The sequence below is a fragment of the Phaseolus vulgaris genome, chromosome 9 (assembly GCF_051622355.1).
Source record: "Phaseolus vulgaris cultivar YP4 chromosome 9, ASM5162235v1, whole genome shotgun sequence".
In the NCBI taxonomy this organism is placed as follows: domain Eukaryota; kingdom Viridiplantae; phylum Streptophyta; class Magnoliopsida; order Fabales; family Fabaceae; genus Phaseolus; species Phaseolus vulgaris.
This window is the reverse complement of record NC_143506.1, coordinates 33157485-33170478: the sequence shown is the minus strand read 5'-3', so window position 1 is coordinate 33170478 and position 12994 is coordinate 33157485. Positions and strand designations below refer to the sequence as shown.

Genomic DNA, 12994 nt, shown 5'->3' with positions numbered 1-12994 from the left:
ATTATAGTATACTGTTAATTAATGTTCTTTTTATAAATGATATTCTTTTGTTGTTCCAGGGGATACTTTGGATGTAGCTATTAAAGAAATCATAGAAAAAGAAGAAAAAACGTATGTAATTTAGCAATTAACATTTTTGACCCAACCTTGACCAAAAGCCATTTATGAGTCAATTATTGGGCATTTTGTTTGTCATAGAAATAGTGAGGATCATGCTATATAAATTCATATATGTCCCCTCACTTCCCTTTATCACTCTCTCTCTTTCTTTCTCTTTCTCTTTTTAAAATAACTTTCTCACACAAATCCTCAGGCAAAAACAGATAAAAACGAATTAGTGGAAGTACATATACGACATCAATGGAGTCTGAGAAGAATTTGAGGTTGCCACTCTCTCATGATGTTTCTAAACAAAATGGAGAGAGCCAACGAAAAGTTTCAGCCATGACAAAAAAAGGAGTCTTCGTTGCTTTATCTTATATGGCCTCTTCTGGTTTGTTTTCTTCTTACCACTTTAAGAATTTTTGATTATGTACATTACTATTTACCATTTTTTTACCGTATATTGGCATCAAATCTTTTAGTTTTCTAAGTGCTCCCTCATCGTCTGGAACGTAACTTGCTTTTTCTAATTTTTCTTTGTTTCTAAATTACTTGAAGATGTGAGATGGGATGGTTTCATAATTTTCTAATGGGCATAGAATGAAAATATAATGTTCATATTTGTTTTAGATCTAGGAATCCTTTCATTTGAACAAGAAAATTATAAATTATTATATGTTAGGATCCCATTATATTAATTATTTTTCTTGATAAAAAATTACAGTTTAAACTGATTAAGAATTTAAATTTATAATTTTTTTTATCAACAAAGAGTAATTTATATAAATAAAAGTATTTAAAAAATATTATCAGCAAAAAAAAATAATTAAATAGAGATATTTGAGGGATATTTCAACCTTTATACAAAATACTAGAAGACACCTTCACCCTAACAGAACGCGAGAACACAAACAGTCTACTAACTCTAACAGAACATGAGAACACAAACAGTCTACTAACAAAGCGCAGCTTAACTAACACAATTATCACAAATATAAAAAACCGTATAGAGCCGACACGACATACACTAAAAACTACTCATACCGGTAAAAAGTATTTAAGAATACCTTTAACTCATAAAAAATAGTTTTTTAAAGTTTTCATCAACCAGAGAAATCCTCTTAGGTTCTTATACTTCTATGAAAAGGTAAATTTGATAAATAATTTAGTGAGTGTGACCTGCAACTTAGTTGCATATGGTTCCAGATAGACTCAATGTAAAGAGAGTGAAATGTAGTGAGCAAAAGGAGAATTAATGTATGATTCTAAACAGATTTTGTTTCATGTTTCAGTTATAATAACTCATAGAACTTTTTTTATTAGCAAATAACTCAAATAGAATTGATGTACTACTTGATAGTAAAAGATAAAATGGGATAAAACAAAATGTCACTGTTAGAGACCAATTTATCTGCATACTTTTAAGAAGTTTTTTTTGAAGGATGAAAGTATATATTAAGTCATTGAGAAGAAGGTGGTGGACGGGGACCACATCTCATGTGGAACATTGTAGGATTGACATGAAGCACCGGGGCAATGTTCTTATGATGATAGGAAAAAAAGTTAACAGTGAGAAGATTGAAGTCCATATCATGCTATCCAGTGCTCCATTAAATAAAAACTTTACAAGTGTCAATTTCACCGATGCAAATTTGAATTCCTAACTAATTCCTAAGTGATGACAAATCTTAAAAATAATTTTTTTGAATTATACTTAAATTTCACTTTTTAATAATATCAGAATCACATACAATTTGTTTTAATAAAAATTTATTAGTTTTAGTTGATTTTATTTGGTCATTCACATCAGATTTGCTATCTCGCTTACATAAATATACAAATATATAATTTTTTATTGAAGTTGACAGGTTTAAGAATGTGTTAAATTAGATAATTCATAAAATATATAAATTTACACAAAAATTGACATGTTTTAACGTGAAAGATGAATATCGACTAAGAAAATTTCATAATACATAAGAGTACAAACCTAACTTTATTAATCCAAATTTTATAAGTTCTTCTGATTCACACTTCACATTAATGATAAATTGGAAAAAAAATTTACTAACTCATTATTTTTAGTATGTTTTTTACTATATATTTTAAAAAATTAATATGATATTAGAGTGACTTTATATTCTATTTTAGTATTGATTTAAACCTATCACCAGTCTAGTAGCTTTGTCTCACTCCAAAAAAAATCATGCGTGCTACTCTACTTTAAGAATTCATTTATTGGCGTGATTGAATTTTAATTACAATATTGAAATCAATTTTCAATTTTGATTAAAAGTTATGCTAAATTATTTTTCTAGTGAATTTTCTGTTCAAACCTAATCTATTAATTTTTTCTGTGAAATAGAATTTTTGGGAGAAAATGTGGGCCCTATTATGTGGAAAATATATAGTTTTGGCTTTTGTAAAAATGAGATGATCTTGGGGCAGTGGTACTCTGTGTTGGTTGCTATAAGAAGTGTGTGACCCAATTGCAGGTTCAGGTGTTTCTTTGTTGTCTTGGTTTGACCAAGTTTTTCCCTTTATATTTTGATTTTCTTCCTTCCAATTTCCCTTTCTTTATAAGAACGTAATATAGAAACTTTTTTTAAACATCTCCTCTTATACAGATTATAACTTATGAAAAAGTCCTTCCAAAAATTTGTATCTTCATAGTTAAAATCTTCTCCTCTGCCAAACACAAGTATAAGCTGACTAAAAATAAGTAAACCCATCAAAAGAAAATAAGTGTAAACTAAAAATAAAATTAAAAATGGTAAAAAAAACTCCCATCTACCCGTTATTAATTATTTTTATTTTGATACATATTTTTTTAGAATAAAAGTGAGTAAGGTAAAGTTAATGGTGAGAAAAAAAATAATAATTAAATGAGTTTTTATAATTTTATTTTATAAATATATGTTTTTCATTTAGATTAAATTAAATTAGCTTTTAAAGAAATTAATTTTATTTAAATTTATTAATGGTGTAACTTATTTTAATTTATTTAAAAAACTAATTTTATGATGTAATTTTATATGATTTATACTTTGAAATAAATTTTATTTGAGTTTATAGTTTAAATAAATTTAATTAAATATAAAAATAATAGCTAAAACACTAGCTAATTAAATTATTAATTTAAAAATTAGTATATAAATTTTATTAATCATAAAATTATTCTATATACTATTTTTTTTTTCTCTGAAGCAAGTGACTCAATGGTCTAGGAATATTGTGACTATATTTCTAACTATTGTGGGACATTTTAAATATTTTTTATTATTATAACTGAATTTTTTTTATCAATAATAAAAATTATATACATATGAATAACTTGAGGGGTGATTCAATTCTTATACAAAGAAGTAAGAACGACCTGACTCCTTAACACCTTCCAAATCACGGATAAAAATATTACTCCTGACAAAAATGAACTTCATCACACATCACGAAACTAAAGCAAGTAAAGACATATCAGATGATTGAGACATCAATTAAAAAAAAAAAAACAAACTAATGAGAACTTATACGTGATCAAAGACCAAATATTCAATTGAGTCAAGAAAATATCTCAAAAAATCTAAAATTTCTCCTTTAAAAATAATTTTATTCTTATAACGTGAAATCTCCTTTGAAAAATATATATACTTTGAGAAGTAACTTCAGAGTTGATAAATTGTGGATTTTTAGGATGAAAATTTTCCCTGTAGTCTTTTACTTCTTTATGTGACGCAATTGGAATTTTAAATAGTATAAGAAAATGATGTTGTTTTTGTATATTGAGTTTGTTCCTGGTAGAATTTTGCTGCATGTGCCATTGTAACGACTGATTCTTGTGCAGTTCTCTTGGTGATGTTCAACAAAGCAGTACTCTCCTCTTACAATTTCCCATTTGCAAATGTGATCACACTTTCACAGGTTAATTGCTCTTTGTTTCTTGTTCACCAACCTCATTTCATCCTCAATAACTGTTTATCCTGCTGAAAAGTTATGTTCCATGTTGGTTTCAGATGGTTTTCTCATTTATTATTCTCTATGCGATGAAGTCCTTGAAGATGATTTCTTTCACAACTAGTGAATCGCTGAGCAGTTCTAACAATTCAGCAGTGTTTGTGTCCTTTAGGACATTAGTCCAAACACTTCCTCTTGCTTTAACTTATTTGCTTTTCATGGTAAGAACTTGTAAACTTTTGAGCCTTATTTTTGTCGACAAAAGAACCACCAACAATTCTTTATTCTGATAATAGGTAGTGACAATGGAAGCAGTGCGAGGCATAAACATTCCTATGTACACCACCCTCAGAAGAACTGTAGTGGCCTTCACAATGGTTACGGAGTATTTTCTGTCAGGGCAGATACATTCAAGATTTGTTGTTGGAAGGTACGCCCTCTCACTACTCTTATCCCACTTGGAGATAATTTACCATGAGCATTTCAACCATCTCTTTTGTTTATTATTCTCTACTTGTTGCTATTTTTGTCTTGAAACCAAAATAACAATCACAAACTTTTAAATCTTATTATAACTTTTAAAATTATTATATTATATTAAGAAGATATTTTAAGTTTATTTCATTCTTATCTATTTCTAAAGTTAAAATTATCTTTACTTATATATTCTAGATTTATATATTCTAGATTGATCCAATCTTTAATCAATACAAGATTTTCAACACACTTTACACACTAAAATATGTACAATTTTGTGTGTAGGATTACATATTGGTGGTGTAATCCGATAATGATAGCATATGACACAATATGTATATCAAACTTGTTCAAATAAACTCTGAAATACCATATTAAAAAATAAATTTAAATTTAATTTGTTATAATTAAATCAGTTTATTATAAAATAGGATTATCTTTATTTATAAATTGACATAATATGGTCTATTCTATGTAAAATCGAGAACATATGAATTAGTGTTTGTGAAATTAACGTTTGCATTGAAAAAAATCATTAATATAAATACAACTTATTAATACTAATAATTGTTGAATTAAAAGTTGTACTTATTAGTATAAGGACAAAATATATCTTTTTTCTCCTTGAACCAGAGAGTTTGTGATGTATGTCTGGGTTTTAGCTTTCCTATTTCTTATAGGATTAACTAATTGGGGATCCATAAATCCATAGACATCATATTTCCAGTTATTAAACCATATTCTAGAGAAATACCTACAAATATAATTAATTAAAACATAATCAATGATTTAAATTATATAAAGTAAAATGAAATAAAGTTTAAGAGACTTATATCATCCAAAATTGAATGACTATATATTCAACTCTTGGTTGCCAAATGGAACCTCTAACACATTAGACATGTGTATATACAAGGGGATGCCATTGTTTCTTCCAAAAACAGTACCATTCCACATAACCTCTATTGAGTTTGTACCTATAACCACATCAATATCTAATAATGACGCTATAGGATCGTGGATCTCTGCAAACTTGGGTTTTGACGCTCTTGCTACAAAATAAACAACATTTTCATTAAATTAAATATGCCGGTGTACTCATAAATAAATAAAAATTAATAATTACAATTTATTTTCGTGTCGGGATTTCAGGAATAGACTGAATGAAGTGTTTAAGCCAGACGATGAATGTATAAAATGCATGTGTCATAATAGTTACCTCATCTATTAGCACAAGAACTGCAACATCAACAACTCGTACTTTCTCCACTGTGAACTTCACCACATCAGGGGAAGATCCACATTATGTAAAGTGGTGGTCCCTTCAAAGACTTTCCCTAGGGTCACCAACCGAGGGGTGAAATCGTCCTCTACAAATAGCTCACATTGGTGCATCAACTACACAACTCCCCTTTATGCTCAATCTAACAATGGGAGCCACAAAGATTTGGTGGGTAGGAGTTGTCTCCTATGATATACCTAAGGTCTAGAACTGTTATGAAAATCCTGCCTCAACTTATGAATAACCTTCTGAGTAACATTCTCTGTCACTTGTTGGTGATATGCTGCCTTAATTAACTAATAACTTCCTGGCCGGTTGCCTCGGAGAAGGAATTTCGTGGTGCAACTCCGAAAAACTGACGAATACAACCCCTGATTTTGCAACACACACACGACTAGGGTGCTCAGGTTGTCCAATAGCTGCAACAAGTACATCTTGACCACTATGATGGAAAAAATTACCTTAGGAGCTTTACTCAACCAAGGAATCTTGCAAGACCCCAAAATTATATATGTTTTTCATATAATCAATACCGAAAAATATGACGAGAAGAAATTAACTTATAATTTTTTCTGAGACTTTTCGTGATTGCTCAAAACTATATGCACTCGATTTTTTCCATTAGGGTTTGCTTCCATTTTTTGTGATGGGTAGATGTGATGGATATACCATCCTCAGAAGTAACAACAGGTCTTGTTTTCTCCTTCTCCCTTATCATAACTTCTTCAAGCTTACGATAACAACCATGAGACAGCAGGTGCGGGGTAACATTTTATGCTGCTATTGTCTGAGTTCTTTTCCTAATACCCTCTAAGAAATGGAACAAACAAATTGAACCAAATAATAATAAATTTATTTATGAAGAATATATAAAATGAATAAGTAATTGTACTAACCGTCCACTGCTCAACTTCATGGTTTTCAAAAAATAAATTCCAAGTCTATTCGTTAATATTGGCATACCTTGTACAATGATTTTGACCTTTTATAAGGTCCATAAAAGTATTTCAATGTCATCTTTTACTTAAACTGACAGAATTTAATGGCGACCGAAGAGAGAATCTATGATCTCAAAGTCTCCACATTAAGGATATCAAAATGCATATGCAAAAAAATACCATGAACTTATATTTGATGAATTAATATAAAAAAAGAAATATATGATAACAATAATAATGTATACATTACTAGGATATCTTGCCAAATCATGGTCCAGTAGATCTCAAGCACATGATCCCATGAAGGCATTAAGCTGAAGATCTTCTCATGTGCCACGACTCCAAGATAGTTGTTGAACATATCAACATTATCACCAAATGTCACATGAGTAGTGACATCTATAGTGAGTGGTGTCCTGTTACCATTAGCACGTATCAATGAGAGATGCTTGAGTCTAGAAACTCATTTGGTAGATCTATCGAAGGTGAGGTCAGAAGTAAATGGAGTCTGATCGTCAGTCATATCTATGTAAAAAAACAAGGTAACAAACATTAATAAAAGGGAAGGGAAGAAGTTCATACAAAACAAATATAAAAAATTATCAGAATTACTAAATTCATGCATCGTGGGTTCAATGTTCATAAGTATATTTCCTCATTGTGATCTTTACAGATTGCATGTACATCATCAACATCTTGATTCATCATCACCGGTATCAATATTATACAATTCATCAATATTATACAATTATAACCTAACAATTCTAACTTAACAATTCCAAATTAACAATTCTAACTAAAATAAATTATACTTATAATTTAACATATATTAAGGTCATGAAAAGTAATAACCGCAACAACAAAAACAAATAAATAAATAACAATAAAAAAATAAAAGTTACTAATCTGGTGGTGGGTAGTGGCTCTAGAGGCGCGGGAGAGCCAAAGGAAACTTGGTGGTGGTGGCTTTCAAGGTGCGAAGGAGCAGAGTCGCTGAAGAAGCAGAGGCAGCCAAGAACACGACACTATAACTACTGGAATGTAATGAGAAATCTCTAAAAGCAGTAGAACAAGCAATGATGTGGAACAAGTGAGTCTTGAGGTCTAGCAAGCAATGGAGAAGGCAAAGCAGCAAGGGCAAAATAGAACGAGGGAGCAGTGAAGAAGATAAAGTTGTGAAAGAGAAAAACGCATAAGTGAGGTGCTGTGAGGGCTCATAAACATACATATAGACGACGATTATTAGGTAAAATCATCATCTATGTAAAAAATTTACACTTTAGACTACATTTGTCATTAAAATCGTTGTTTATGTCAAACTTTTAGACAACGGTTATGCTTAACAATCATCATTTATATATCAAATTTCATATAGACAACAATTTCTGTGTCAACTGTCGTCTATATGTTCAAATTTGTTTTGTTAGACGACTCATATTCGTTGTTTGTCGTCTATGGGATGTCATTGTTGTTGGGTATGAAGTCAGGACCAATTGGGTTGGGCTGACTAGGCACCATGTTTAGTGGGTGGACTTAATCATTGTGTCCCTTTTATAATCTCTATTTAAAGAGATCATCGTACTTGTAATTGGTGTGCAACAGGATATAATGAAAACCTAATAGTTGCCCGTGTGGATGTAGGTTGCAGTTGGTGACCGAACCACGTTAAATCTTGTGAATCGCTAGTGAATCGCTATATGTCATCAGAGGTCAAAAAAATACAGAGATAGTGGGAGCAAGAACAAAGGAAGGAGTCAGTCAAAGACTCGGGATTGCCCAAGTGTAACATGTTGGAACTGCAAGGAGGTGGGGCATTTCAGGAATCAATGCCCAAATGATAAACTAGTCAACATTGCAGAAGATTCCGCGGACGAGGACCTCTTAGTCTGTTGTGCGAATAACAGTGTGGATTCATGGGTCATGGATTCTGGTGCTTCATTTCACGCTACCCACAACAGTGAAGCATTGTAGAATCTAGTTATTGGGGACTTTGGAAAGGTAAGACTAGCGGACAATAGAACTCTTAAGGTTACGGGCATGGGTGACATAGTGTTGAAGACACCAATTGGTTTCTGGACTTTGAAGGATGTTAGAGTTGTTCCAAGCTTAACGAAAAGTGTGATTTCTGTTAGGCAGTTGGACGAATAGGGACATGAAGTGAAGTTCGGAAATCAGTAGTGGAAGGTTGTCAAGGGAAATCGGCCTGCGGAAGAAAGAGAGGTTCGTTGTATATGGTCGGATTACCGCGTCTGAGGGAGTGACCATCCTAGTTCAGAAGATAAACAAAGTCCGGTTCATAGAATCCCGTGGGCAGAAGAGGGTTGTCTTTACAAGAGAGAAACCTAGAGCCACATGTCAGATTCAGGATGAACGAGCATGGAAAGGTTCAGGTAGACTAGTCAGAGGTACTTATGGCAGTGGGAGCATGGGTTGTGCTTCAGCTAAGGTTTCTAGACGACAGTGGGTTAGGAGAACCAGTATTCCAGCTGTTGAAACTTCTCCAGAAAATTTCTTGTTGAATATGGAGAGTGTTTGTTCTCAGGTTGTTCCAGGATCCGGCAGTTCCTGTAAGTGAGAGTCGGCAGGAACAGAGAACGGGTCAGTGACTGACGTGTTGAAACTCAGGGGAGTTTTAACAAAGTCTTCAAAATGATTAAGAAGACTGGTGGAAACTAGAGGTGGAACATTGAGTTTCGTCGAGAGATTACAGAAGTACATGTACACAGTTGAAGCGAAGGTGAACATTGTTCCGTGGCTTCAAGTGGGATATTGTTGAGTATGAAGTCAAGACCAATTGGGTTGGGCTGACAAGACACCATGTACACAGTTGAAGCGCAAGTGAACATTGTTCCGTGGATTCAAGTGGGAGATTATTGGGTATGAAGCCATGACCAATTGGGTTGGGCTGACTAGACACCATGTTTAGTGGATGAGCTTAATCATTGTGTCCCTTTTATAATCTTTATTTAAAGAGATCATTGTACTTGTAATTGGTGTGCAACAGGACATAATGAAAACCTAATAGTTGTCCGTGTGGATGTAGGTTGCAGTTGGCAAAGTTAAATCTTGTATTGTTATTTTTTGCAGTTAATTCGTGATTGTGTGTTGCTTTCGCGTGCGTTTTTCCCATCAATTGTATTGTTATTTTTGCACTAGTGCCCGCTTCTAGCTCTTTTCTTGTATTCTATCACTAAACCAAATGGCCAAAATATTTTTTGTAGTTTTTAAATAAGAGTGAGGTATGCATATCAAAATGTATTCCAAAGTTGATATTCTGGATTCTGGAGTCTCTTTTTGTGAAATATGTTTCTGAATTCTTTTGTTCCTTATATCCTGGAATTGTTTGTCCAGAATGAGATTTTAGTTTTCCAAATCTATTCCATAATTTCATTTCTAAAATGTATCTTTTAATTTTTTTCAATTTCAAAATGAGAGATAATTTCAGAATTTCAAAAGAGGTTCAAAATGAATTCCCTTCTTTTCTTCTCGTAACCATATACTCTTCCCTTTCGTGTCCGTGCTCCGAGTTTTCATTGCCAAAAAAACTAAAAAACTTAAGTCGGAAGAAACTGAAAGAAAAATAAACTTATCAAGATTGTGGATGTTGTGAGATAGAGAAAGTTTAACATGTGAGTGTTGAAATAGGGGAGAATAAAGGTGATTATTTTATACTTTTTAATTAATAAATTATATATATATATATATGATTATATAAAGGAATTCCATTTTTTCTAACATTCTTTAGTGCGTTGTTATTTGAGAATCTTATCATGTAATAAAAGAAAAAAAAAACATTTTTGTAACTATCTTTGTTCTAAAATAAATAAGTTTTTCCTAGCTACATTGATTCAATTATTGAGAGATTATGTTACTTTGCCTAACAAACTAAGGGATTTATCAGTGTTGGGATAATCATAGCTGGGGCTTTTGTTGCTGGAGCTCGCGACTTCACATTTGATTCTTATTCCTATTCAGTTGTATTTATAGAAAACATGTGTAAGGCATTATACCTTGCTTCTGTTTCTCGTATTGGTAAGATCTCATCATTTTCTTCTTTTACGCCATTCTTTTCATTCTTTTACCCATTTTTTCTTCATTGATTTTTCACAAATTTACAACTTTTCATAGGTAAATCCAGCGGCCTTAACATTTTTGGTATTGTGTGGTGCAACGGTAAGATTTAGTGATTTTTGGAGTTTTGTTTATTCTTCCACTTCATTTGTTCTTAGCATAATCATTGCACTTTTCTCAATTCTTGTTTTCTATTCAGTGGTGATTTGTGGACCAATCTTGTTTCTCTGGTCCTTACTCAGAGGAGACCTCCAAACAACACTAAACTTCCCATACTTCTTCTACCCTGGATTTCAGGTGCTTCTTTCTTTTCTTCACTTCTTGTACAAATTGAACTTTGATACTTCCATCACAAACTTCTTTCTAATCTAATATTCATAGGTTTTTAATAGAACTGCAGCATATGTTTCTGTCATTCATTTCCTGTTATATAATAGGCCTGTCATTCATTTTCATTATGTCGGTCTATTATGATATATAGTTTTTGGAGGCATTTATGAAATTGGAATCTTGGGCAGGTTGTGATGCTTCTTTCTTGTGCTTTCACTTTCTTTATAAACTACATAGTAGTTTTGAATACAACTATCAACTCGGCACTTACACAGGCAATTTGTGGTAATTTAAAGGTCAGTTTTTCCCATCAAATTGTTAGTTTAAACATGAAAATAATTTACTTCTCTTTGAATAGCTATGGACTCTTATTTTATCTCTTATGGGAGTAATTATGAAGGTTCTTTAATGAGCAAAGTTTGTTGAAGATCTTACATCGACTAAAGATTAGCACATTTCATAATTTATAAGTGGGTGCAAATCTCATCTTATAAGTCGGTTTTATAAGATTAAATTAAGTTAAGTTTGAGTGTTATTGGACCACTCATAAATATACAGTCACACGTACGAGCTAGATGATAGCCTCAACATGATGTGTTGTAAACCTCATTTTATAAGTCGCCGAATTTATAAGGTTGAGTTAAACTTAAGAGTAGACTTCGTAATAAAAATATTCACTATTAAAGTATATGATTTATAAGGTTGAGAGTGTTGAAGTATATGAACTGACTTTGCTTATACATGTTTTTCTACTTATACAAGCATCATTACTTCATAACACAAAAAGTTGAGCTAGACAACTCATTTAAGTAATGCATGCATGATAGATATACCAATTTAGTTTTGAAAAATACAATTTGGTGCTTCTCATGATGCCTAACTTCACTGTTACCTGATCTGTATCTGGTCCAGGATGTTTTTACAAGTGGCTTTGGTTGGTTACTATTCGGAGGACTTCCCTATGATTTGGTAAGAACAAATTCCTTTGGATTTTTGAATTTCTTGATCTGTCATCAAGTTCTCTAAACTTTCTTCTTATGCTTTATTTGTTCACAGTTCAATATTCTTGGTCAAGTTCTTGGCTTCCTTGGGTCTTGTTTGTATGCCTATTGTAAACTGCAAGGGAAATAGGGAAATATTCTTGGCAAGCATCGTATTGTGCCCCCCACAAGTTTTGTAGATTTTACATAGTGGAAAGGAAGAAAAAGTCAAATATTAAACCATCTTTATGAATATTTACAGTATAAATTGTTTTTGTCTGCAAATAGTATACCTCAGGGGATGAAAATCGAAAAAGAACTAATTTCTGCTACATATTAAATATACATTAGAAATTAAAAAGCTTTAAATGTAGCTTTTATATAATAAATGGTCAACTAGTAATCCAGAATGTGATTGGTCACACATGGATAGCATACACATTACTTTTTAAAGGTATTTTATCAAAATAGGTAGATTTTAAATAAATTACCGAATTTAAGTAAGTCTTGGTTTATTACTTTTTCATTTTTTTTGAAATGATAGAATAAGAAAACGTGTGCCCATAATTTATTCTCAATAATATTTATAAATGAAATGTTCATAAAAAATTATATTATATCTATCCACACAATAAAGAAGATTTGAAAGTCTTCTTCCATTTCAACTTTATAATAATATTCAAATGAGATTAATTGAATAATTCTAATTATATTGAATAAAATATATTGAAATTTATATATATGCCGAGGGAGTATCCATGGTGGTGCCTAAGGTCTTTGCACAGAAAAATGCAGGGAATGATCCAAAGAAATCCTTTGCACAAGTTTTTGATTAATATATCTAATAAAAAACTTTCATGGGA

At 31.6% G+C, this 12994-nt stretch overlaps 1 protein-coding gene across 1 annotated transcript; it reads left to right on the top strand.

Moving 5' to 3' along the window:
- The first annotated feature begins 251 nt into the window (after nucleotides 1–251).
- LOC137822884 (UDP-N-acetylglucosamine transporter UGNT1) lies at nucleotides 252–12416 on the top strand. The gene is made up of 10 exons (XM_068627901.2): nucleotides 252–493; nucleotides 3944–4020; nucleotides 4113–4274; nucleotides 4350–4483; nucleotides 10652–10782; nucleotides 10879–10923; nucleotides 11021–11118; nucleotides 11340–11447; nucleotides 12064–12120; nucleotides 12208–12416. The coding sequence occupies exons 1-10, from the start codon at nucleotides 361–363 to the stop codon at nucleotides 12280–12282; spliced, it is 1020 nt and encodes a 339-aa protein (XP_068484002.1). The 5' UTR covers nucleotides 252–360; the 3' UTR covers nucleotides 12283–12416.
- The last annotated feature ends 578 nt before the right edge of the window (nucleotides 12417–12994 follow it).

Excerpts from the sequence above, each read along its gene's own strand:
- LOC137822884 (XM_068627901.2), top strand. The coding sequence starts at position 361 with ATGGAGTCTGAGAAGAATTTGAGGTTGCCACTCTCTCATGATGTTTCT. Across the intron at positions 494-3,943 it reads ATCTTATATGGCCTCTTCTG|TTCTCTTGGTGATGTTCAAC; the intron begins GTTTGTTTTCTT and ends ATTCTTGTGCAG. Across the intron at positions 11,448-12,063 it reads CAATTTGTGGTAATTTAAAG|GATGTTTTTACAAGTGGCTT; the intron begins GTCAGTTTTTCC and ends TATCTGGTCCAG.